The 27084-nt window shown below is 37.0% G+C and overlaps 1 protein-coding gene across 1 annotated transcript; it reads right to left on the bottom strand.

Annotated features, from left to right (window-relative positions):
- LOC308687921 (adhesion G protein-coupled receptor E3-like) lies at positions 1-23771 on the bottom strand (the record flags this gene model as incomplete). The annotated part of the gene is made up of 14 exons (XM_081360741.1): positions 1-107; positions 11491-11653; positions 12176-12267; positions 12354-12420; positions 12633-12865; positions 12943-13149; positions 13225-13386; positions 13496-13677; positions 13768-13884; positions 16320-16506; positions 16627-16698; positions 16978-17009; positions 22023-22164; positions 23595-23771. 14 exons carry the CDS (start codon positions 23769-23771, stop codon positions 51-53), a joined length of 1890 nt encoding a protein of 629 aa, XP_081216867.1. The 3' UTR covers positions 1-50.
- Between the last annotated feature and the right edge of the window lie 3313 nt (positions 23772-27084).

The raw sequence follows: 27084 nt of genomic DNA, 5'->3' as shown, positions 1-27084 counted from the left end.
CCCATATAATAATGGCACTTTTTATTTCCTGATCGTGATTGCTGTAGTCCTCAGTGTTGTTTGACACAGCAAAGACATCTGAAGAACTTCCTGAACTGCTGTCTGACCTGGACAAGAATGAGACGAGAGGAGCTGAATGACTTCATGACATCCATTTAACCTCTGAAACTCTTTTCCCTTTAATATAAATTAAAGTCATGAGAAATAAGAAAAGTGCTTACTGCTAGTATGACACAAATAGGACCCAGAAAACTCCAGATAAAACCTTTATCCATTTTAATCCAGCAACTGCAACAATATAAAACTGAATGAATGTGTCAAAAATACTATGCCTGGTGTTGACTTTTTAAAGTGTTTTTTTTAATCTTGTATGTGCTTTCACAGTGTGTGTAAAAATGTATTTTTTTTATCAGATTAGAAATCTTTTGTCAGAAAATCCCCAAGCTGCTATATTTCCCTCTAATCAAATGAACCTAAAAACAACAACTCACTGTTCACTGCCGTATCGTTCAGGAAGCAGCCCGACAGACACGGCCACCACAACCAGAGCAACCGTATATCCAATCACACACAGGAATCCACTGCTAAGCACCTCCCTCTTTTAGACGTTTATGATCAGAGTTGTATAGTCCAGGGGTCAGATAGTAGAAGTCATCTCATGAAGTAAATTCATTTGAAGTCACCATAACAGCGATTAGTGTTTCCATTAGTTGGGCTCTTAACTCTCATACAAAATTTTGTCTTTTTTTACCACTGTGACAGTGTGTTTGTCAAAAACATTTGCAGCAGCAAAGAAAGCTAAAGTGAAATGAGATCAGGTGATGATGGTTACCTGGTGATGGTTTTGTAATCATCATGAAATAGACTGATGCACTGAGGTTTTTATAATCTAACAATTATGTTGTTCCACTAATATATTCACATCACAAACCCTGCGTTACTGCAGAATAAGATCCAGCAATATATAAATCGGTTTAAATTTTTTAACAAAGATGAAAAAAAAAAATGCTTTATGTTGACACACACAGATATCAACAATCAGCGTATAAATCTTAACATTGGTGACAATGACAAATATTTAGATGAACAGATTAATTCAGAACATCACTGAAAAGATACTAATTCACAACAAAAACAACAGCAAAAAATAAAGCAAATACTTAGAATCAAACAAAATTATAGGACAATTCAGCTGTATAATTTATTCATGTTGCAATGCATGCTGGGAGTTTTGTACTATGCTGGTACCCAGAATGCATTGCAGCAAGGTACTTTTGATTGCCACCATTGTTGAGATTCATACGCTGATTGTTGATGTATGTGTGTGTCATAATAAACTGCTTTTTGCATGCTCATGTTTGTAAAAGTCTTCTAACTTATTGTTATAATATTGCTGGATCTCATAATGCAGTAACACAGGGATTAGATTAAAATATCTCACTTAATCAGTCTATTTCATTATGATTATAAAATCATCAACAGGTAACCATCATCACCTGATCTCATTTCACTTTAGCTTTCTTTGCTGCTGCAAATGTGTTTGACAAACACACTGTCACAACAGCCAAAAAAGACAAAAGATATATTAAGAGTGAAGAGCCCCACTAATGGAAACACTAATCACTGTTATGGTGACTTTAAATGAAAAACATTAGAGTTAAACCTCTGTTAATTCTCAATAAAACTTTTGTAGACGTCTGACAGAAATAAAGTCAGTCTGGTTAGTAATAAGTGAAGCTGGTAATGCTGTTTGTGGAGTTGTTTAATCCTCCTCTGCTGAGATCTTCACAGATTTAATGTGTTCTTTTCTCTTCAGTTGATTTAATCTAAGGCTGTGGCTGAAATTACTATTTTTTGGCTACAATAAGGTCCAGTTCTGGTTTATTTCTTTGCTCTTGGCTGACATGTGGCATTGCTATGCAGAGGTGTAAAGTCCAGGTTCAGAAAGTAAAAGTCCTCCTCAGTATTTTGTTCCAATCACCTGTATTTGCTAATTCAGACAGGAGAGAGAACTAATTAGTGAAATCAGCTGCTGAGTTCATGGGTGGAATAAACACATGGCAGGACTTATACTTTCTGACCCCTGGACTATACAACTCTGGTTATGATGATTCTCAGTGAGACTGTGCTGAGCTGTAGGGCTCCTTCATCATTCTCACCTGATGAGGGCGTATGAGGCTCAGGAACTGTTGTGTGAGCAGGAACAGAAGGTGAGCCAACAGAAGACTCACGCAGAGGTTGATTCGAGCCACATTATTCACTCCAGGACTCCACTGACAAAGGGCAAAGGTCAACAGGGCCAAACTGAAGAACACCAGCCCCACGATCACACACACCAAATTCAACAGGTCCTTCAGTGAGTCGCTCTGAGAAAACATGTCAGAGTACATGAGTGCCAAATCTGTGCTGTTCCTCAATGCTCACTATAAATGTTCTCGTACCTCTGGTGGACGGCTGGTTTGCATGATGAGAGCGAATGTGGACAGATGAACACAGGAACACACAGTGTAGCTGCTGTTAGTCTTTAAAACAGAACAACCATCTACAATCCACTCGCTGATATTCCAGTACACACAGGACAGAGAACCGTTGGGGTCAAACTCCTGCAGAAAGAAGAACGAACATGCAGAAAATATAACAACACTGAATATTAGATGTTTTCAGATGTTCATCAGTTCTCAGGTTGGACAAAAACATTTCAGTCTCTCACTCTGATGTGTTTGAGAGTGAAGTTGACTGGTTTGGTGAGTTTAGTGTTGGTGGTTTTGGGAAGAGTAGCTGAGATCACAGTGGACATCATGGTTTTAATCGTGTCATTTGATGTGTTGAAGAAGTCGGGCTTCAGTAGATTCTCCATTGTGTTATAACTCATGAAAGCCACAGTAGCTGATCCTATGTGACAGAAACAGAAGCTTACATGCAATACTACAACAACAATAACAACAACAATCAAAAAAATAAATAAAAATAATAATAAGCAAATGTGGCTTAGTGGTAACCCACATAGCAACATTTTGACGTCCCAGATCCGGCCCACATCTGGCACATGTGGAAAGATGATCTGGCCCACATGCAGCGTGGAAAGACGGCCATTGGGCAGCTCACTCCTTTTTGCCTGATCTGGGCCACAAGCAGGCCATAGCAATGCCACATGTCAGCCAAGAGCAAAGAAATAAACCAGAACTGGACCTTATCTGAGCCACAATATTGCTGCTATAATATAGCTGGATCTCATGCTGCAGTAACACAGGATTTGTGATGTGAATATACTAATGGAACAACACAATTGTTAGATTCAAAAGACATCAGTGAATCAGTGTATTTCATGATGATTATAAAAAAGGGATGGGCAAACTCGGTCCTGGAGGGCCACTGTCCTGCAGAGTTTAGCTCCAACCCTGATCAACTCTCCTGTCTGTAGCTAGTAATCCTGAAGACATTGATTAGCTGGTTCAGGTGTGTTTGATTAGGGTCCCAGATAGACAGCAACCATCAAAATTTAATGTGTCCAATGTTAACTGTATTGAATCAGCATCTCTTTTGCTTCAGCAATTAATGTTGATTTTTTTTTTTTTTCATCCATAAATAAATGGTAATGGCATAATTTCGGTTTACTTACGAAGTTCTTAGCAGGTTGTATATCTGCTTGTTACCCCTTTATTACCCAAAACTTAACATATTGTTCCCTTATACCTACAGTGAGGAAAATAAGTATTTGAACACCCTGCTATTTTGCAAGTTCTCCCACTTGGAAATCATGGAGGGGTCTGAAATTGGCATCGTAGGTGCATGTCCACTGTGAGAGACATAATCTAAAAAAAAAAAATCCAGAAATCACAATATATGATTTTTTAACTATTTATTTGTATGATACAGCTGCAAATAAGTATTTGAACACCTGTCTATCAGCTAGAATTCTGACCCTCAAAGACCTGTTAGTCTGCCTTTAAAATGTCCACCTCCACTCCATTTATTATCCTAAATTAGATGCACCTGTTTGAGGTCGTTAGCTGCATAAAGACACCTGTCCACCCCATACAATCAGTAACAATCCAACTACTAACATGGCCAAGACCAAAGAGCTGTCCAAAGACACTAGAGACAAAATTGTACACCTCCACAAGGCTGGAAAGGGCTACGGGGAAATTGCCAAGCAGCTTGGTGAAAAAAGGTCCACTGTTGGAGCAATCATTAGAAAATGGAAGAAGCTAAACATGACTGTCAATCTCCCTCGGACTGGGGCTCCATGCAAGATCTCACCTCGTGGGGTCTCAATGATCCTAAGAAAGGTGAGAAATCAGCCCAGAACTACACGGGAGGAGCTGGTCAATGACCTGAAAAGAGCTGGGACCACCGTTTCCAAGGTTACTGTTGGTAATACACTAAGACGTCATGGTTTGAAATCATGCATGGCACGGAAGGTTCCCCTGTTTAAACCAGCAGCCAGTGCATGTCAAGGCCCGTCTTAAGTTTGCCAATGACCATTTGGATGATCCAGAGGAGTCATGGGAGAAAGTCATGTGGTCAGATGAGACCAAAATAGAACTTTTTGGTCATAATTCCACTAAACGTTTTTGGAGGAAGAAGAATGATGAGTACCATCCCAAGAACACCATCCCTACTGTGAAGCATGGGGGTGGTAGCATCATGCTTTGGGGGTGTTTTTCTGCACATGGGACAGGGCGACTGCACTGTATTAAGGAGAGGATGACCGGGGCCATGTATTGCGAGATTTTGGGGAACAACCTCCTTCCCTCAGTTAGAGCATTGAAGATGGGTCGAGGCTGGGTCTTCCAACATGACAATGACCCGAAGCACACAGCCAGGATAACCAAGGAGTGGCTCTGTAAGAAGCATATCAAGGTTCTGGCGTGGCCTAGCCAGTCTCCAGACCTAAACCCAATAGAGAATCTTTGGAGGGAGCTCAAACTCTGTGTTTCTCAGCGACAGCCCAGAAACCTGACTGATCTAGAGAAGATCTGTGTGGAGGAGTGGGCCAAAATCCCTCCTGCAGTGTGTGCAAACCTGGTGAAAAACTACAGGAAACGTTTGACCTCTGTAATTGCAAACAAAGGCTACTGTACCAAATATTAACATTGATTTTCTCAGGTGTTCAAATACTTATTTGCAGCTGTATCATACAAATAAATAGTTAAAAAATCATACATTGTGATTTCTGACAATTTCAGACCCCTCCATGATTTCTAAGTGGGAGAACTTGCAAAATAGCAGGGTGTTCAAATACTTATTTTCCTCACTGTACATGGAAGTACACTATAATTACAAAAACGTACACCGTAATTTCGGTTTACTTACGCAGTTGTTTGCGGGTCGTAATATAAAGTGTTACAGAATAATTTACTAATTTTCCACCACAACAACAAAGTGGTTATTGCTTTATTGCAACAGATCGAACGTTCAGAATTTTCGTTCAGAATCAGCATACAACATTCAGAATCAGCATACAAATCTCAACAATGGTGATGTGCTTCATACCAATGCATGCTGGTTTTATACTATGGTGTCTCCCAACATGCATTGCAGCATGAAGCATGTGACATTGTTGAGATTCATATAGTGAATCTTGATTTTAGGATGTGTATCTAAAAATATTTTCCTTTAATGTTTTTAAAAAAAATCAAAATTCAGAATGTCTGATCTGTGGCAAAAAAAGTATTGTTTGTGAATATAAATTTTAATAAAAAATATCCTCTTTTGGTCAGTGGTAAAATTACTGAAATATGATGCTGATTATTATTTCAACTGAATACCTTTGTTTCTGGCTTTATTTGCAATAAATTATGTGTTGCAGTACACACTGTTGCAAAGATCACACACTCACATTAAAGCCAAGAGTCAAACTGTTCAACTAAATGAAACACGGATCGCCATAATGGTGACCAAATATTTTCAATAAAACATCAACATCTAAACCTCTGTTAATTGACAAAAAGAACTTCTGCTGAGCTCTTGAGATATTTATTGCATTTTATTTCCAGTTGACTTCAGGCTGTGTGGCTTTAAGTCAGTTATAGTTGTTGTTTCATTTTCTGAGAGTGCAAACATGATGTTGAACCAACATCACATTGTAACAGTAGCTGCGTTTATGGACACTTATAATCGGATTGACGGCTCAACGGACTAAAAAACCTGCATGTAAACACCTTAATCGATCCGATTGAGCTCGATCTGAATGAAATTTCTATCGGATTGAAAGGGGTGGTTTATCCCTTTTGTAATCTGATCAGTTTAGGCATGCACATCACATAAATATCGTTATAAAACAATATAATGCCATGAAATACATGTTGTAAATTAGGTTAAAAACCCTTACTTTCGGTGTTTTCCCTGTTAACGTTACAAGCAAATCTCGTCGTCGTCAGCTCCGTAATGAGTCAAAGATGTCTCCTTTGAGAAAGGTTTCGGCTCGTTTAAGCACGCAGAGCATTTAAATTTCTCTATAAATCAATATGTTATAAAATACATATTGTAAATTAGATAAAACACTTACTTTTGTCGTTTCTCTGTTTAAAAGCAACCTCATCCTGGTCTGCTCCGCATCGTGCGTCAACGAAAATGCCTTTCTGAGAACGGTTTAGCCGTTCACAGCACATAAATATTGTAATAAAACAATATAATGTAATAAAATGCATATATAAATGCGATAAAACACTTAATATCTGCGTTTTCCCTCCTCGTATGCCTGGCATCGCGAGTCAAAGAAAATGGCGTCTGTGAAAAAAAGTTTCAGGTCGTTTCATCGTGCCCAGCGCGTAAATGTCCCGGATGTAACTAATAACACTCTCTCGGTGTAAATTTAGTAACTCTATGCATTTTCACCAGCCAGAGGGTGCGGTTTACACTAGCAGTGTTAATTCCTTGAAATTCAACACCAGAAAATTAACTCTTTACTCTAAAAGTCCTTAACACCAGGATTTCAACACTGGAGATTTTGCTGTGTTGATTTATAACAGTCAGATGAACAAAGAGACAATGTGATCTGATGGTGTTGGTTATGTTTTGACATAATCATGTTGTGATCCGAAAAACGAAACTTATTGAAATAGTTTGGTTTAACTTGTTAATTACAGCAGCTCTGTGATTCTATAGCATATGATTTTCAGTATTTTTCATATAATCCAAATATTTAATAAACATTGTTCTGATCTAAAGACTTTCAAATGAATTTATTTAGAAACACAGACATCAGCCTGTGAATCTCAACAATGGTGACAATAATAAAGCATGTTGCAGTGGCTGCCACCAATCACAACTCATTAATGGCTCCCATCATGCATTGCGGTATGAATAAATTATCATCTGAATTGTCTATGTAATTTACTTTTCCTAATTGAATATTCTGCTCATCACCATTGTTGAGATGCATAGACTGAATCTTGATGTCTGTGTGTGAACAACATAAATCTTCGTCAGAAAGTTCAAATGATGATTGTCATAATATAACCAACACCATCAGATCACTTTTTTTTCTTTGTTCATCTGTCAGTTATAACTCAGATACAACAGCCAACCAAAATTTTAAGTAAACATATAAGGGTCAAGAGCCCAACTAAAGCAAACACTGATCACCATAATGGTAACTTACAATTTGTGATTTTCTCTTTCAGTGATTCTGCTTGTTAACATCAGGTGTCTTCAATAATGCTCAATCATCACTCAATTAATCACTTAATTATCTCATTAACTTTAACACTCTTCAGTGTTAATTTAACACTCATATTTTAACACTTTACACTCTTGAGTGTGGACTCATACACACTCCCAGGAGTGTTAATTTAACACTGGAGTTTTTGCTGTGTAGGTAATTAATTATAATTACGCACAGTTTAAATGAAGAAATACATGAAGGTAAAATAAATACACTTTAGAATCAATAGATAAAGCTATAAAATGACTACATGTGAGCTTAAATGTTCAATTCTCTCTATAACTTTATCAACTGTATAAATTAACTTCACAACTTTTACTTGCACTGATATAGCAAGACTTTTTCTTTTAGTTGTCCTCTTTCATAGACAGCTATTTTCTTCTTGCTGTGTAAATTTGTTTAAATTCTTAACATTTTTCACTCTAGTAATATTCTGCAGAAGAGAGAAGCTTCTCTCGCGTGAAATGAATGGCAGTTTCACTCTTTCTCAGCATGTGATTGGCTGTTTGCTATGATGTCACACCTAAACTCCTAAACTCAGGATCAAAGCCTGAGTTGACAGAGAAAGTTGATGATCAGCATCATGGTACCAACAAAGCAAGGTTGGATTGGTTTGGTTTTGTCAACTCGAAACTAATCCTGTAACCCTGAGTTTGTTCAACTACCATCATGGTACAGGCCCCAGGTGTGTTTGATTAGGGTCCCAGATAGATAGCAACCATCAAAACAATCCCTCCAGGACAGAGTTTGCCCATCCTTGATCTAGACATTAGAAGTGAAAGAGGCAGATTCTGTAGAGATCCCTCAAAAAAGCTGCAATTTATTATATCCCATGAATAGATTAACATGTAACATGTTTGTTATTAAAACTTTAATATTATTATCATGATGGATCTGTTATAAAAAGTCAGTAATTGGTTTTGAATTCCGATCATTTTATTCATATTTACTAGCAACTCAAAAATGCTGGAAACCCCCCCCCCCCCCAAAAAAAGTCAAATGAAACATTCATAGATTTACTGATTAATATCAATACGAATAATTTAATTACAAATCATCTACTGTCTTAACACACTAAACATGTATGCACAATAATAGAGGCGATTAAAAGATAAGCAATAATAACTAAGTATAATATAAGGGTCTCAAGTATAATATATCACACACAGGTCTAAAAAATAAAGAAAGACAAATACAAGAATAATATGAAGAAACTAATAGTTAAAGATAATAGATCAAAATTAATTAATTAATGACAGCTATAAAATAAGACCAGTATAACATTAGGCTATAGCTAATATTTACAGACAGAATTTGAGACTTTAGTTAATCTGAAAGCGTTGATTCTGTTGTAGTTTAAATTTACTGTACGATAATGGCAGTTCATTTATTTCCTGAATCTGGATGCTGTAGTCCGCAATATTTTTACTGGACACTTTTGATGTGTTTGGGTTTGAGTCCATAGTAAAGACATCTGAAGAACTTCCTGAACTGCTGTCTGACCTGGACAAGAATGAGACAAGAGGAGCTGAGTGACTTCATGACATCAATTTCAAGGGGTCATGACACAAGGAATCAAATTTTTCTTAGATCTTTCGACATTTAAGAAGTCATTGTTTTATAAAAGCGTACTGCAGGTTTCAGAATGAAAAATCATAATCGCTGCAAAAATAACATTTGTTGAAACCAAGCTGCCAAAACGACCCGAGTTATGGTTCTTGTGTTTCTGCTCGTCTCTTTTTTCTGTTCTCTTCTTTCCTTCAGTGATTCTGCATGTTAACAGGCTTATTAAGGCTGAGATGACTCCATATTTAATATACACAGGTTTTGTGGCTCAGATAAGGTCCAGTTCTGGTTTATTTATTTGCTCTTGGCTGACATGTGGCATTGCTATGTCTTAAAAACACAGCGATACAGCTGAGCAATACAGCAAAAATAAGTTTTGCTAATACAGCTAAACTAAAGGAAAAATATTGTTAAAGTCAAGGGTCAAGAGCCCGACTAAAGTAAACACTGATCTCCATAATGGTAATGTCAAATGAAACAAAACTACAATTAAACCAATAAAGTCAGTCTGGTTAGTAATAAGTGAAGCTGGTAATGCTGTTTGTGGAGTTGTTTAATCCTCCTCTGCTGAGATCTTCGGAGATTTAATGTCTTCTGTGTCTGAAATCAATTGTAGTTCTTGTGTTTCGCTTTTTTATCTTCTTGTTGTTCCTCTGTCTTTCAGTGATTCTGCTTGTTAACATCAGGTGTTCATCACTAATGCTCAATCATCAGTTAATTAATCACTGAATTATATCATTAACTTCAACACTGCTTCAGTGTTACTCCATCTCTCTGTAGTGTGGACACACAAGTGTTCATTTAAAACTGAAGATTTTGCAGTGGGGTTAAAGGGTTAAATGTGTCCAAAAAAGCGTATTTTAACAGTAATCAACTGTAAATTAATTTACGGCATAAAACTGTAGAAAAAGAGCAATTTACTGGCAACCACAGCTGCCAGTAGATTACCATGAAATCAAGGAAAAACAGTAATATACTGTAAAATGTAACAGTCAGATTTATTAAACAATAACTGATAAGGAAAGTAAATATTAAACTGAAATGTTTTATGTGTTTTTGCACAAGATGATACAGGAGAGATCTGTTAGTTTAATTCATTGGTTTTGTGGGTCACCACCATTGTGCTGGAGAGTAGAGCCTGTGCTTCAGTCAAAGATGAACAGAGAAACACTGATGTTCTGCTGCCGGTTGCTTTATTTAAAGGCAGTAACTGTGTAGTTGCTGATGCAGTGACAATCTCCTTGCTAAGTACTTTAGCACATACATGTGTTCTTTGTTCGCTAATATACAAACTGAGAAGACTTTAGCTAAAATCATGTTTTTAATGAATTCACTATTACACATTAGGTGTTTGCAGTTTTATATAAAGAGATATTAATTTTCAGTGGACTCAAATGAAGTCAGTTCACAGTACTATCAGTATAAATACTAGTTTTTGACCTCGAACTGTTTGAAGGAATCGGTTTCCCAAATGATACGAGTTACCCTCCATGGTATTTTACGGTAACATACTGTAAAAAAGGAGAGCTGTAAATTAACGGTAAAGGGCTGTAAATTAACAGTACATTGCTGGCAACCACAACTGCCACTGCCAGTAAATTACCATTATTTTACAGGGCAATTAGCACAGTTTTTCAGCTAATTCAGCTGGCTGAGTTCATGGGTGGAATAAACATATGGCAGGACTTTTACTTTCTGACCCCTGGACTATACACCTCTGGTTGTATGTTTGGAGAATGTTCTTATAAGAAAAATCTGTTATCTGGTGTGCACTCATACATGTGACACCACTGTGACATCACTGTGATAGTGTTGAGAAACAGGAAGTAGAATCTCCCCCTAGTGACTGATATTTGAACCGCCTCCTCTCAACCTGCTCAACATTTTGAATTCACAGTGAGCTCATATATTACTGACACTGTGAGCATCACCATATGAGAATGGTGTGATGTCACTGTGATCATCACATGATCTCACGTGTTGACGGGGGAGTGAGCCACCCAAGGGCCGTGCTGCATGTGGGCCAGATGTGGGCCGGATCTGGGCCGTCACAATGTTGCCATCTAAATTTCTGACACTTGCTCATTTTAACATTCCATTACAGGAAGGAAATGGAAAAATAGTAACAGATTAAACAACTGCCTCTTACATTTCTCTATAAAAAATAACAGGTTGCCAAGACATGAAAACAACTGTAATATTCATTCATATTCAGTTTTGAATGAAATATGGTAGTAAATTGAGTGATGTCTGACCTCATCATTGAGGACACAATAGACCAGGAAGATGAAGGTTCCCTGCTGGGAGTTCAAGATCAGGAAGAGGATCTCCAGCTCCTTCCTGCCATTAATGAAGAAACCCAGAATCCAGGAGCAACCAAGAATCACAAACTGAGCCAGTGTTTTAAATACCATAATCCTGCAGAGAAAAAGTTAATGTCTTTACTGACTATATATATATATATATATATATATATATATATATATATATATATATATATATATATATATATATATATATATATATATATATATATATATATATATATATATATGTATATATATATATATATATATATATATGTATATATATATATATATATATATATATGTATATATATGTATATATATATATATATATATATATATATATATATGTATATATATATGTATATATATATATATATATGTATATATATATATATATATATATATATATATATATATATATATATATATATATATATATATATATATATGTATGTATGTATGTATATATATATATATATATATATATATATATATATATATATATATATATATATATATATATATATATATATCTCTCTCTCTCTCTCTCTCTCTCTCTCTCTCTCTCTCTCTCTATATATATATATATATATATATATATATGGAGTGTTCAAATCAGAATGTTTATTACTTGGTTTGTTTCATCTGTGAAACTTCAGCGTTCAGATTTTTGAGAGTTGAGTTCAGACTGATGATGATGTTGATGAAGAGAATCATGTTTAACTGAAAAGTAGAAAAATAATAATTTATCACCTCGTTTTCCCTTTAATATAAATTAAAATCATGAGGAAATAAAAAAAAGTGCTTACTGCTAGTATGACACAAACAGGACCCAGAAAACTCCAGATAAAACCTTTATCAATTTTAATCCAGCAACTGTTTAGAGGAAACATAAAATAAGAACTGAATGAATGTGTCAAAAATACTATGTCTGGTGTTGACTTTTTTAGTCTTTTTAATCTTGTATGTGCTTTTACAGTGTGTGTAAAAATATTTTATCAGATAAGAAATGTCACAAAAGACCCAAGCTGCTTTATCTCTAATCAAATGAACTTAAAACTAAAACAACAACAACAACAATAACTCACTGTTCACTTCCGTATCCTTCAGGAAGCAGCCCGACAGACACGGCCACCACCACCAGAGCAACTGTATATCCAATCACACACAGGAATCCACTGCTAAGCACCTCCCTCTTTTTGGAGCTGATCTGTGATAGGTTCTTCACACAGATGAAGAGCAGTACAGCTTCAATGAACATCCACACAAAGCCGGAGAGAAAGAGGAAGTGCAGCACACCTGATATCACGGCACACAACACCTGGAGATCATGAGAGACGGTTATGATGATTCTCAGTGAGACTGTGCTGAGCTGTAGGGCTCCTTCATCATCCTCACCTGATGAGGGCGTATGAGGCTCAGGAACTGTTGTGTGAGCAGGAACAGAAGGTGAGCCAACAGCAGACTCATGCAGAGGTTGATTCGAGCCACATTATTCACTCCAGGACTCCACTGACAAAGGGCAAAGGTCAACAGGGCCAAACTGAAGAACACCAGCCCCACGATCACACACACCAAATTCAACAGGTCCAGCAGTGAGTCGCTCTGAGAAAACAAGTCAGAATACATGAGTGCCAAATCTGTGCTGTTCCTCAATGCTCACTATAAATGTTCTCGTACCTCTGGTGGACGGCTGGTTTGCATGATGAGAGCGAATGTGGACAGATGAACACAGGAACACACAGTGTAGCTGCTGTTGGTCTTTAAAACAGAACAACCATCTACAATCCACTCGCTGATATTCCAGTACACACAGGACAGAGAACCGTTGGGGTCAAACTCCTGCAGAAAGAAGAAAGAACATGAAGAAAATATAACAAAACTGTATATTAGATGTTTTCAGATGTTCATCAGTTCTCAGGTTGGACAAAAACACGTTTCAGTCTCTCACTCTGATGTGTTTGAGGGTGAAGTTGACTGGTTTGGTGAGTTTAGTGTTGGTGGTTTTGGGAAGAGTAGCTGAGATAACAGTGGACATCATGGTTTTAATCGTGTCATTTGATGTGTTGAAGAAGTCGGGCTTCAGTAGATTCTCCATTGTGTTATAACTCATGAAAGCCACAGCAGATGATCCTGTGTGACAGAAACAGAAGCTTACATGCAATACTACAACAATCAATTCATTATTATTTTTATTTAATCAAACTAAAACATTTCACATACTTTCATCGTTGTTCTTGGCGATCCCAATGAGATCAATGTCCACAGAAGAATTTGTTGTGTCAAGTCGAGGGATTTTATCTAAGGTGACCTGTGGTCCAACCATGAAGACTTCAACCTCTGATTAAAAAAATACACACAGCAAAAACTCCAGTGTTAAATTAACACTCCTGGGAGTGTATATGAGTCCACGCTCAAGAGTGTAAAGTGTTAAAATATGAGTGTTAAATTAACACTCAAGAGTGTTAAAGTTAATGAGATAATTAAGTGATTCATTTAGTGATGATTGAACATTATTGAAGACACCTGATGATAACAAGCAGAATCACTGAAGGAGAAAATCACAAATTGTAAGTTACCATTATGGTGATTGGTGTTTGCTTTAGTTGGGCTCTTGAACCTTTTATGTTTACTTTATATTTTGCTTGTCTGCTGTTATTGACTTATAACAGTCAGATGAACAAAGAAAAAATGTGATCTGATGGTGTTGGTTATGTTTTGACATAATCATGTGATCTGAAAAACTATTTAAACTAACTCTAAACATATTGAGATAGTTTGGTTTAACTAGTTTATTACAACAGCTCTGTGATTCTACAGAATATGATTTTCAGTATTTTTCATATAATTGAAAATATTTAATAAACATTGTTCTGATCAAAAGACTTTCAAATGAATTTCTTGAGAAACACATACATCAACAATCAGCCTGTGAATCTCAACAATGGTGACAATAATAAAGCATGTTGCAGTGGCTGCCACCAATCACAACTCATTAATGGCTCCCATCATGCATTGCGGTATGAATAAATTATGATCTGAATTGTCTATGTAATTTACTTTTCCCTAATTGAATATTCTGCTTGTCACCATTGTTGAGATGCATTGACTGAATCTTGACGTCTGTGTGTGCCTAAAAGAAAGATTTTTTTTTTCAAAACAACTTTTAAGAAATCCTTTGTATTATATCTAAAATTGTGGATATGTATGCAGATTCACAGTTATGCTGTAACCAACAACATAAATTTAAGTCAGAAATAAGGATCTTAATGAGTTCAATGATCAAGTTCAAATGATGATTGTCATAGTATAACCAACACCATCAGATCACATTTTTTCTTTGTTCATCTGACTGTTATAAATCAATAACAGCAGACAAGCAAAATATATAAAATATAAAGTAAAAGGTTCAAGAGCCCAACTAAAGCAAACATTGATCGCCATAACGGTGGCTTACAATTTGTGATTTTCTCCTTCAGTGATTCTGCTTGTTATCATCAGGTGTCTTCAATAATGATCAATCATCACTAAATTAATCACTTAATTATCTCATTAACTTCAACACTCTTGAGTGTTAATTTAACACTCATATTTTAACACTTTACACTCTTGAGTGTGGACTCATATACACTCCCAGGAGTGTTAATTTAACACTGGAGTTTTTGCTGTGCAGTTATGTTAAAGTTAGGCCTATGCTATGTCACATTTGCCCCTCTCACAGTCAAAACAAAACTGCATGCCTTTTGTGGAAGAACATTGTTTTGGTTTTGCTTTGGCTCTGCATGACTGCAGATGAATATGATTATCCTACTGCTCATAAAGTATTCACTACTTGGCTTAAGAGATATAACCAATTTAGATGGAAACCCTGTCAACAATTTGATCTAACCGTGAGCTCCCAGGATACTCACATGGTCACAATGTGAGGTCAAAGTGCACTCACTGCACAAAGAATAGGTACCCAGCATGAAGCTTTTGATTGTCTCTTTGTGTATAATTGACACAGTAGTTCAAAATGTTTGTGTCTTATCATGCATTTACAATTCTTCATTAATGATTATGACACTGCTGGATCACAACATTGTTTCGGCCCAACTGGCACCCGTGGAAAGATACTCTGGCCCACATGCAACATGGAATGACGGCCCTTGGGTGGCTCACTTCTGTTTGCCAGATCTGGGCAACAAGCAGGCCATAGCAATGCCACATGTCAGCCAAGAGCAAAGAAATAAACCAGAACTAGACCTTATCTGAGCCATGAATTATGTGTATTTTAAAGGGTAACTCTCGCCAAAATTGAACCTAGGCTCTTTTTGTTAATCTACCCGAGTCAAACTTTCAAACATAATTAGAATGGAAACGCCACTTTTAAGATTGACCGTATTTTCGTTTACTAAAAGTTTACTAAAAAGAAAGATTTTGTACAACTCACTTTATCAGTTAGTGTTTCCGGTGGCTGGAATTTTGTCAGTCAAAAGTAGTCGATCTCTGAATGCAACGTAATGAACTGACTGCATATGAGGAAATGTCATGAACTTGTAATTTCAATGAAAAGCATGATAACTTAGATAAAAAATTATCTGCGACGCTTAAGAAGCTCTCCATCTTTAATCTCCTCATGTTACGTTGCATGAGGAGATCTACTACTTTTGACTATCTAAAATTACTTTTAGGCCATCTAAAAAAATGTCAACAGATATTTCACACATCTTAGACTTATGCACATTAACTCAGTGATTTAAGTCACAGCATATTCACAATTCTGATTCACTTACCCACAGTGTCAAGAGTAAAACTGACATTGGCAGTTGTGTTTGTCGGCGTCACCAGCATGGACACCAGCTTCTCACTGGCTTTTAACACACGGTTTCCATATGACACCAGTTTATTTGGGTCAGCTGATGATGACACTAAAACCTTCTCTGAAGCATCGAGGACCACATCCAACATTTCAATTACATCCTAGTTTTAGTGACCATATACATAGGATTATTTGTAGATGTTGAAACAAAAGAAGGCATTTCTAAAGTATATTATATCTATGTTTCAAATAATTATTGTTTTGCAATTTTTCTCTTATACGATCAAAAGGAGCTCTATAGCTGTAATGTTCTCTACCTGGTCAAGAAGATTTTCTACACATCGTCTTATGGCCTGAAATCACAATTGAAACATAAAAAATACATATAACAATAAAAAATAAAAAATAAAAACTGGCCCCTGTGTGCACTGTGGAACATTTCTTCATTTTGATAATGTTTTTCTTCAATTGTTTTAAAGTGAAATAAAAGTTAACTGTTGGTGTTTTCCTAAAAAGTAAAAGAAACATCAGTGCACATTATAGCACATTAATATGTTGGTTTTTTCCACATTGTTTTATTGGTATGTTTTCCAAACTTCCCAACGCAGTTTCAGAAACTCGTCTCAACTTACCCTGCATTCTTCCAGCAGTGTGATATTCAGACCTGAAATGAGAAAACTCAGCATGAATTAAACAGAAGTTCCTTTTAAAAGTCACATCAGTGGGGTTGGCTGAGGCTGTGGTTGTGGTTGTAGAAATGTTGTGAGAATAATCAGCTGTGAATTGGTTTACATTTATCTTTTACTTATTAATGATAAAACTGGTAAAATACATTACTTGACAAATACAAATGGGGTTATTCTGGATTCTTCTGAAATCATTACCTTCAATAATCAGAATTTGTAACTGAGATCTGCAACAGTGACTGTCAATGGTATTGAATGAATAATCTCAGAGTAAGAATAGTCTGTGAGTAAGAATACCTTGTAATAGTCAAATAACTAAATCAAGATTTATTTTATGGTCTTCATCAAAAAAATCTTTAATTGGATTAAGTTGTGTGAATGTTGTAGTTTTGTTAGGTTGTGTCGTGCCTGTGCTCTCATTGTGTTAATCCAGTGGTTCCCAAACCTGTCCTGGAGTACCCCCAACACTGCACGTTTTCTTTGTCTCCCTAATCAAACACACCTGATTCAACTCATCAGCTCATTAAAACATGTGTTAATGAGCTGATGAGTTGAATCAGGTGTGTTTGTTTGGGGAGAAAAAGAAAACGTGCAGTGTTGGGGGTACTCCAGGACAGGTTTGGGAACCACTGCGTTAATCAAAAGTCTTTATTAGTGGTTCATTCAGTCAGGCATAGTCTTGTGGATTATACACAGCAACCCCGTCAGAACGAGAGACCAAGACAAGATGTTCATATTTGATTAATCTCCTGCTGAATCAGGGGGTCGCTCACTCGAGGATCACACACTCGAGGATCACACACGGTATTTTCTCAACCTGGTGTGCCTAACCCAATACCCCGGCTGCTCACTATGTATTATTACCAAGCCCAATGCTGAGTCAGTCAAGGTGCGTGAGCTGGTAACAGCGACCGTCATCGAGGGCATGTTGGTGAAGTTTGACGTGATGATTTGGAGCCCCGCTCACACTCCCACTCCTGAGGTACAGACACAACGCTGGGTTGTAGGGCTGGGCGATTTAAATCGCGATAGTGTTATGCGCATCTCGTCAGTAAAGCCGGTTCCTTGATTAGTAGTAAATCACCCTCACCTGCTTTCAGATGGAGCGGCATTAGGGCTGATGAGATAATTAAGTGATTAATTTAGTGATGATTGAGCATTATTGAAGACACCTGATGTTAACAATCAGAATCACTGAAGGAGAAAATCACAAATTGTAAGTTACCATTAAGGTGATGGGTGTTTGCTTTAGTTGGGCTCTAGACCATTATATGTTTACTTTAATATTTACTGTTGTTTGTCTGCTGTTATTGATTTATAACAGTTAAATGAACAAAGTAAAATGTTATCTTATAGTGTTGGATATGTTTTGACATAATCATGCTGTGATCTGAAAAAGGAAATTTATTGAGATAGTTTGGTTTATCTTGTTAGCAGCAGTTTTTTGATTCTTCAGCCTATGATTAGCAGTACTTTAATTCAAAATATTTAATAAACATTGTTCTGATCAAAAGATATTCGGATAAATTCATTTAAAACACAGACATCAATAATCAGCCTGTGAATCTCAACAATGGTGACAATAATAAAACATGTTGCAGTGGCTGCCACCAATCACAACTCATTAATGGCTCCCATCATGCATTGCAGTATGAATAAATTATGATCTGAATTGTCTATGTAATTTACTTTTCCTAATTGAATATTCTGCTCGTCACCATTGTTGAGATGCATAGGCTGAATCTTGACGTCTGTGTGTGCCTTGTTCAAATGGCGATTATAAGCCAGATACAACAGCCAAACAAAATCTAAAGTTAATAATATATGGGTCAAGAGTCCAACTAAAGCAACCATTGATCGTCATTACGGTGGCTTACAAGAGATCTTCTCCTTCAGTGATTCTGCTTGTTAACATCAGGTGTCTTCAATAATGTTCAATCATCACTAAATTAATCACTTAATTATCTCATTAACTTAAACACTCTTGAGTGTGGACTCATACACTCCCAGGAGTGTTAATCTAACACAGGAGTGTTTGCTGTGTACAAAGAGCCGTAGTTAACTGACAAGCTGAGCCATATCGCATTAAATATCGCTGGCGATACGTCCGGATATTAATGCGATATGGCTCAGCTTGTCAGTTAACTACGGCTCTTTGTAGTAAATGCCACTCCATCTGAAAGCAGGTGATGGCGATTTACTACTAATCAAGGAACCGGCTTTACTGACGAGATGCGCATAACAATATCGCGATTTAAATCGCCCAGCCCTACTGGGTTGCTGAGAAATTATGTTTAATTAGCTTTATGAGAAGGTTTTGGCTGTGCTACAATCACAGCTGGTCCCAGCCGATTCCAAGTCATCGCTGATTAAGCCCAACTCCTTCATTGTGGATGGTCCTGAACAGCAAAAACCCCAGTGTTGAATTAACTCTGTTCAGAGTCCACACTCAAGAGAGTTAAAATTACTCTGAAAAGTTACTCCGAAGCAGTGTTAAAGTTAGTGAGATAATTAAGTGATAAATTGAGTGATGATTGACCCTTAGTGATGAACACCTGATGTTAACAAGCAGAATCACTTAAGGAAAGAGTCACCATTTTAATCTGCCCTACAAAGGCAAAAGACCTTAAGTCGCTAGAGTGTGGAACTGAGAAAAATGACTTTAAAGATTTTTAGTTGTCCCGTCAAATTAATTATAGGTAGGACACTGGAAATCTCGCAAATAGATGTTTTAGTAATGAAAATTATATACATAAAAAAAATCTTGAGCTCAAAATTGACTTTTGACCACTATTTTAAAGTTACTGTACTCTGCCTTTGTATTGTCAGCAAAAAGTGAGAAGTTATGCCAAGGCAAAAGGCAGTAACTTCCACATTATCAATATTTGGTTGCTGATCACCATTAACAAAATCATTATAGTAACACCTGTATAAAATCTAGTGATCATGGCATTTATTTTGTATGATTTAAATTATTTATAGCCATCTACTTATTGCTATCCTGTGCTTTGGTTGCATTCTGATGGCATTATTAATACATTTGACATGACAAAATACCTCCATAGATATATTAGTCCAGCGTTATTGGCTCGACCGTGTTTAGGGCGGTGCTGAAGGCGCCGGCGAAGTTTTGGCACTCTGCCAGCTAGATGCATGAGTGTTTCAAACAGGGGTGCGTTTCCCGAAAGCATCGTTGGCCAACTATGGTCGCAAGTTCCGTCGTTACCAATAGAGTTCAATGGACATTGCGATGAACTTGCGACCATAGTTGGCCAACGATGCTTTCGGGAAACGCACCCCAGGTCCGGTACCCGAACTGGGTGAGGCGGGGCTTTAGTTCTTGGTTGTATTCATCTGATACGGCAATGTGTAACATTTTTCTGTCAACTCTGCATAATCCTTCGCGATCGATATCGCACGTTTGACGATGGAGCGGGTTTAGACCATACTAAATGTTCTGACCGCAATTGTGCAGGACAAAGCTCTGAGGACATCAGAAGTTAGAGGGACTGATGGCAGCTGTACAAAATACACAGGCTACACTGTAATTTTAATTTTAATGGACATTAAAACAAAGGCAGATAACAGTACAATCTGGTAGGTAGCATTATTTGATAGAACACCGGCACAGTAACTTCACATTGACGCGTGGCTAAACAAAGGCAGAGCACCGTAACTCAATTTGAGGGTTCCAAAACAAAGCCAAAGAGCAGTAACTGATGTTACGGTGTTCTGCCTTGGTTTCTCATGGGCTTTTGGAAGTTACTGTTAAGACAACTCATTATTTTCTCGAAAAAACAACGGAATTGATTCAAGATACTCATCCACATGATAAAGGAGGTCTTGAATGTGCCAAAAATATAAATAACTCATTTTCGGCCAAAAACGAAGTTACGATATTTTGCCTTTGCACGGCAGAAATGTCACCTTTATGGTGATCAGTGTTTGTTTTAATTGGGCTCTTGACCCTTGACTTAAAAAAATTCTGGCTGCTTTAACTGTTTATAAAACACATTTGTTATGGCAAAAGAAAGCACAAAAAATGTCTGCAGGTGCTGAATAATAGTGACACAATCATCATGTAGATAATTGATGAACTGATTTCATTCTCTGACCAATTTCTGACTATATATAGCTAATATGTTATTTTTACATTATTGATTACATCAGCCCTGTGATGTTACAGCATGAGATTCAGCAATTGTTTGTACAGAATATCATACTGTGCTATTTGCACTAATTTTTTTGCACACATACACATCAAGAATCAGCGTATTAATCTCAACAACGGTGACAAAGAGCATATGAAGAGTTCAGATGCAAAAGCCTCTAAGTGCCATCTGAAATTTTCTTCTAGAATGATCATTTTTATCAAGCTTGTATATTTAAGTTCAATAATTTCACTTAAATGGCAATGAAGATTACCAATTAATTGTCATTTAAGTGAAATGACTTAACTAAAATATACAAGCTTTATAAAAAATGATCATTCTAGAAGAAAATTTCAGATGGCACTTAGAGACTTTTGCATCTGAACTCTTCATATACAGATCAACTCTGAGCATAAAACAAACTGCTAAAAATAAATAATAATAATAATAATAATAAATAAATAAATAAAATAGAAAGAATAAAATAAATTACTAAGACAATTCAGCTCATAATTTATTCATGTTGCAATGCATGCTAGAGCCATGGGTGAGTTTTGATTGGTGGCCATAGAATTCACTGCAACATGCTTTTTGTTGGTCACTGTTGTTGAGGTCCATGCACCAATTATTGATGTTTGTATGTCTAAATGATAGAGCTGTTCAAAGATTTTTTAAAACCCTCTTATTATATTAAAAATGGCAAAATCTTATGCTTCAGACTCACTTACTGATCTCATTAACTTTAACTCTGATTTAGTGATACTTTAACATTCTGTAGAGTGGGGCCATATGTGCTCTGAACACTGTTGATTTAACACTGGGGATTTTGCTGTGTAATACATGGATCAGCCAGAAGCTTTCCAGTCATCAGGTCCACATCAAACTTCCAATCCCCAGATTCCACCTCGACCCTACGACCCATCAACTCCACCATGGATTGCCATTGCCAAATGAAGCTAACACACTGGCAAAACTCGGTGTCCTGTAACAGGACACATTAAGACTGATAAGAAGTTTTACGACCCCAAAAGGAATTTCCAGAGAGCTGTGACTCTCACTTAATTCTTACTGGAGAAATAAACCCTGTTAATCCTATATATTCTATAAATAACCACTTGAGAAATATATAAACATGTATATAATTGTCCCATCCCATTTTCCTTTTAGGTGGTTTGGCTTTTGTATTCTTGTAAACTCTATTGGGTTAATGTTTCAGACTTTGCATACTATGGTTAACCAAAATCATCTGTGTGGCATGTTTGGTCTCTATAAACTCCAATCTTCGTCCCCCATTTGTTCATTTACATTACATTTTGCTAACTTTGTGACACATTAGTATTATAAGAATCTTGAAGATTCTTTTCTTAAACACCCAATGAATTTACATATTCAAATGCCCTGCTAGAACACAATGGGTCGTAAAAACATTCCCTCCAAAGGGAAACCTTCTGATTGGCTCACACACCTCCAGAGGGTGTGACATCTTCACTCTTTAAAAATCACTGATCACAAGATCAGCTCTCTTACTCTCTTAGTCCTCTTACTCTCTTAGTCCTTTTCTGGAATCCTGATGTGAATATGATGCTGAACTAGAACTTTCTAAGGACCCCCAAGCTTGTGCCAGGCTGCGGCCTGGTCTTTCCATTCACCAAAGATCCTCTGACTCCCACTGGTTCTCTCTCATCAAGACCACATCAGCAAAGATCAACTGCATCAGGACAGTTTAATTCAAATGGGCGAGATATGCAAGTATCAAACTTAGTCTCATTATTTGATGCATTAACCCTCCTGTTACCCTCAAATCTACCGACATCTTTTACCCACTGGGGTCAATTTGACCCCAGCAATTTAAACCCCCAAAATTAGATTTTTTCCCCAAAGGTTTAAGTCAGGTACTTTATGTTTCTTTGTTGACTACTTAAATAGCCCTTTAAATAAAACACCACCAACCCCCCACCCCCACCCCCACCCATTATACATCCAGAATACCTATTGCACGACTATGGACAAATTAGCAAATCACTACAAAATGTCACTGATTTATCTAAAATTCTGTTATCTAATGTTTTAATAGCTTTTTATTTATTATATTACACAATATATTTTATCAAGGATGGGTTTGTGGTCAATATGACACTCCCATTGATAGTCTCAGGATGCCTCACTGTTGGCACGACACAGGACTCATGGTAGCGTTCACCTTTTCTTCTCTGGACAATCGATTTTCCAGATGTTCTAATCAGATACATTAACTTTGCACCAGTCTTCTGCTGTCCAATTCTTGTACTTCCTGCAGAATTTCAGCCAATATTTGATGTTTTTATTGGAGAGAAGTGGCTTCTTTGCTGCCCTTCTTGACACCAGGTTGTTGTCCAAAAGTCTTTGCCTCGCTGTGTGCAGATGCTCTCACACCCACCTGCTGCCAATATTGAGCAGTTCTGCACTGGTGGTGACACGATTCCCTAGCTGATTCCTCTGGAGGAGAAGTTCCTGGTACTTGCTGGACACTCTGGGACATCCTAAAGCCTTCTTCACTGCAGCCGAACCTCTATTCTTGAAGCTCTTGATGATCTGGTAAATGGAGGCCATTTTGATGCAAAGATGATCCTCCATCTTTCTTTGGAGGAAACCATTGCTAACAGAAGAACACAATGATTGGAAGCACTTCTTCCTTCCTTATAGCAATTGTGTGCTGATGATATGATTAGTAAAATGATGTTAGCTGGTAATTTGGTGCCAAGGACAAAAACAGTGAAATTTGGGGTTTTGTGATAAAGCTTTTTGAAATGATGTAAAATGCCTCTGATCACTCTGCACAATAATCTAGAAAAATGTGAATCAACATCATAACAACTGAAGCAGCAAAAATTTCAAATTTGGCCACAGCTGTGTGGCCCTGTCATTCAAGTGGGAAGTGTCCGGTCGAACAAGGTGATGTTGGTGGCGCATCCGCTGTTCAGCTCCCGCAAAAGGTCCACGTACTCGTAGGAGATGCCCTGTTGTTGTAGGGCGAGCAGTACGGCATTGATCTCTATGCTGTCGAAGGCTTTCTCGTAGTCTACGAAGGCCAGTACCAAGGGCATCTTGTACTTCCGGCAGCATTCAAGCAGTTGGTTTAGCACGTGGATGTGGTCCATTGTGCTGTAGCCAGACCGGAAGCCGGCCTGTTCGGGTGGCTGTTGTTCGTCCAACTGCCTGGCTAGTCGGTTGTACAGCACCTTGGTGAAAACCTTGTACACGGTCGGCAGGAGCCAGATTGGCCGATAATTCCTCAGCTGTTCGCGGTCACCCTTCTTGTACAACAGCACTGTCTTGGCCGTCTTCCATTGATCTGGTGTTCTTCTCTGCGCCATGTAGCGGCTGAAACGGCTGGCCAATGCTGCCCAAAGCATTGGTCCACCCGATTCCGTCCAGCCCTGGCGCCCGGTCTTTCTGGATGTTCTGGATCGCATGCCTGACCTCACTGGTCAACACTGACGGGATGGCTGGTATGGCATCGTCCTGCATTTCGGGCGGGTCGACTGGTGTCTTGCTGGCGAACAGGTCCGTATAGAACCCAAACCCCCCCCCCAAAAAAAATTTGCTAAGAGGTCATTTTCAATTGAGAAAGAGCATAAAGAGAGAGCTCACAAAGAGAAATGGTTTATAAGGCTTCTGTGGAAGCTTTCATACATTTGCTCATCCCCTATATTATGTTTTCCCCTCCCCCACAGCACAAAATATCAAAGTTCTTGCAAGAATTATGTTTTCCTTTCCCTGGAAATATATAATTGGCACTGGAAATATCTAATTTCTTGTGAGAATTATGATTCCCCCCTCCACTATATCGTGTGAACTATCAGTGGTTCTCGCAATACTTCAAGTAGGCCTATACGGTAATGTCAGGTTAGGGCCCTAAAGCAGAGTGAAGGTTTTTGAAGATCATAAAATCTCAATTTATAATGACCTCAATATCATCCAAAATAAATGTGGGATTTGTGCCTAATCACCAATGTGAACAACAAAAAAAAATTGATATTTCTTATATGTTTTATACGGTTTTATACAGCAAAATGAGCCTGGGGTCAAATTGACCCCAAAGAACACCGATGCTACAAAAGTACGTACAGAACATTGAAAACCTATCATCATGTTAATTTTATGTTTACCCAGTTGTCCCCATTAAATTAGGAAAAGTCTTTAAATATGAAGCAAAACAATTTTTTTTAAGTATGTATTTAGAGACGTTAAACACTGAATGGGGTCAAATTGACCCCAAAGGTAATAGGAGGGTTAAGTATCCTTGCCCCTTTTAAAGAAGGGCGTGTTAGAACTAAACTAATGGTTTGCTCAAGGCTGTTGATCTGCTGAATTTCAAACCATGCTATAACTTCTTGCTTTCCTGTATTCTGCTTCAGCTCTCTTTCCCTTGGAAACTGAATGCATGTATGTATGTGTATTTTAGAGTAGTTTAAGTGTTTAGTCTAGTTAATAAAATCTTGTTCAAGTAAAGTTGTCTGTGTCTCAAGCTCATATCTGGAGTCCCTAATCATAAATTTTGACTACTTGCTCTCAGTAGTACTATAAAGTAAGAAAGACATTTCCCATGCCCCGGAAATGTACATTTCTTAGAATTAATAAACAATTAATCCTGAGTGTTCATGGGACAAACAGGTTATTTGATTGTAATATTAATTTACAACATTAAGTTAATTATATTAAATGATCCAAATATTCATAATCAATTATAACCAGTTATTATTGATTATTAATATTTCATAGAGCTAATTTGCTACAATAGTAACTAACAGATAGGATAATGATTTACTGTACATTTCATCTGCAGATGACTTGTGATCATGACTGCATGATCACAAGCTTGGATTCCAAATGGCCTGGCTCGTAAAGTAAAGTTGTCCGTGTCTCAAGCTCATGTCTGGTGTCTCTAATCATAGATCTTGTAATTTTAACAAGACAGAAATTATCACCAGAACGTATACTTGGAGGAAAGGAAGTGTATCACACTCACCTGTAGACGCAGAACTGGTAGATGTTGTGGAAGTGACCGGGTGTAAAATTACTGAAAAAAAATATCAGATGGAAACAGATGATAAATTACACTCAGATTAAATGATGTGTACCTGGCAGAGGTGGGAGTCACTAAATTCAAGTCTCAAGTCAAGTCCAAGTCTTAACATTGCAAGTCAAAGTCAAGCCAAGTCATTCTGTTGTAAGGGTCAAGTCAAATCAAGTCAAGTCAAGTCAAGTCAAGTCAAGTCAAGTCATACTCTTTGTCAAGTCAAGTCAAGTCGCAACTTAGTCATCAAGTCATACCAAGTCACACACAGGCTTGTTTTACACATTTTTTAACTCTGGGACTTTTATTTCTTATTTAGACACAGAGGGCTGATGGGTAAAAAAAATAAATAAATAAATAAATAACTTGTGTGTAATAAATAAAATATTGTTAAGAAGCACATTAAATGCTCTAAAATAAAAATAAATTAAATGAACACAAGTAAACAAGAATTAATAAAACTTTTCCCATCTTGTGCTAGCCCTACATAGTTATTTTGCTGTGATGTCCTCTATGAAAGTGTAAACGAAACAAAAACATTAAAAATGTCAATTTAATCCAATTAGGCCAACGTGAACACACTAAAAAAAAAAAAAAAAAAAAAAACATAAGATCTAAACATAAGATTTATGTATTTAAATTGCATATAGAATTTCCATCCATTAGTTTTAACATAAACCAATTAATAATCTGAATGTAATTCATATTTTTAAGTCATATATAAATGAAACAGATAAGATTTATGTAATTGTATTAATAAACTGAATGTGATTCATATATGTCAGTCATATGTAAATGAAACGGGTAAGATTTATGTAATAGTACACAGAAAAACGCCCATGTTAA

Source organism: Scardinius erythrophthalmus, assembly GCF_964197995.2.
Source record: "Scardinius erythrophthalmus genome assembly, chromosome: 3".
NCBI lineage: Eukaryota > Metazoa > Chordata > Actinopteri > Cypriniformes > Leuciscidae > Scardinius > Scardinius erythrophthalmus.
This window is presented reverse-complemented; position numbering and strand designations above follow the sequence as displayed.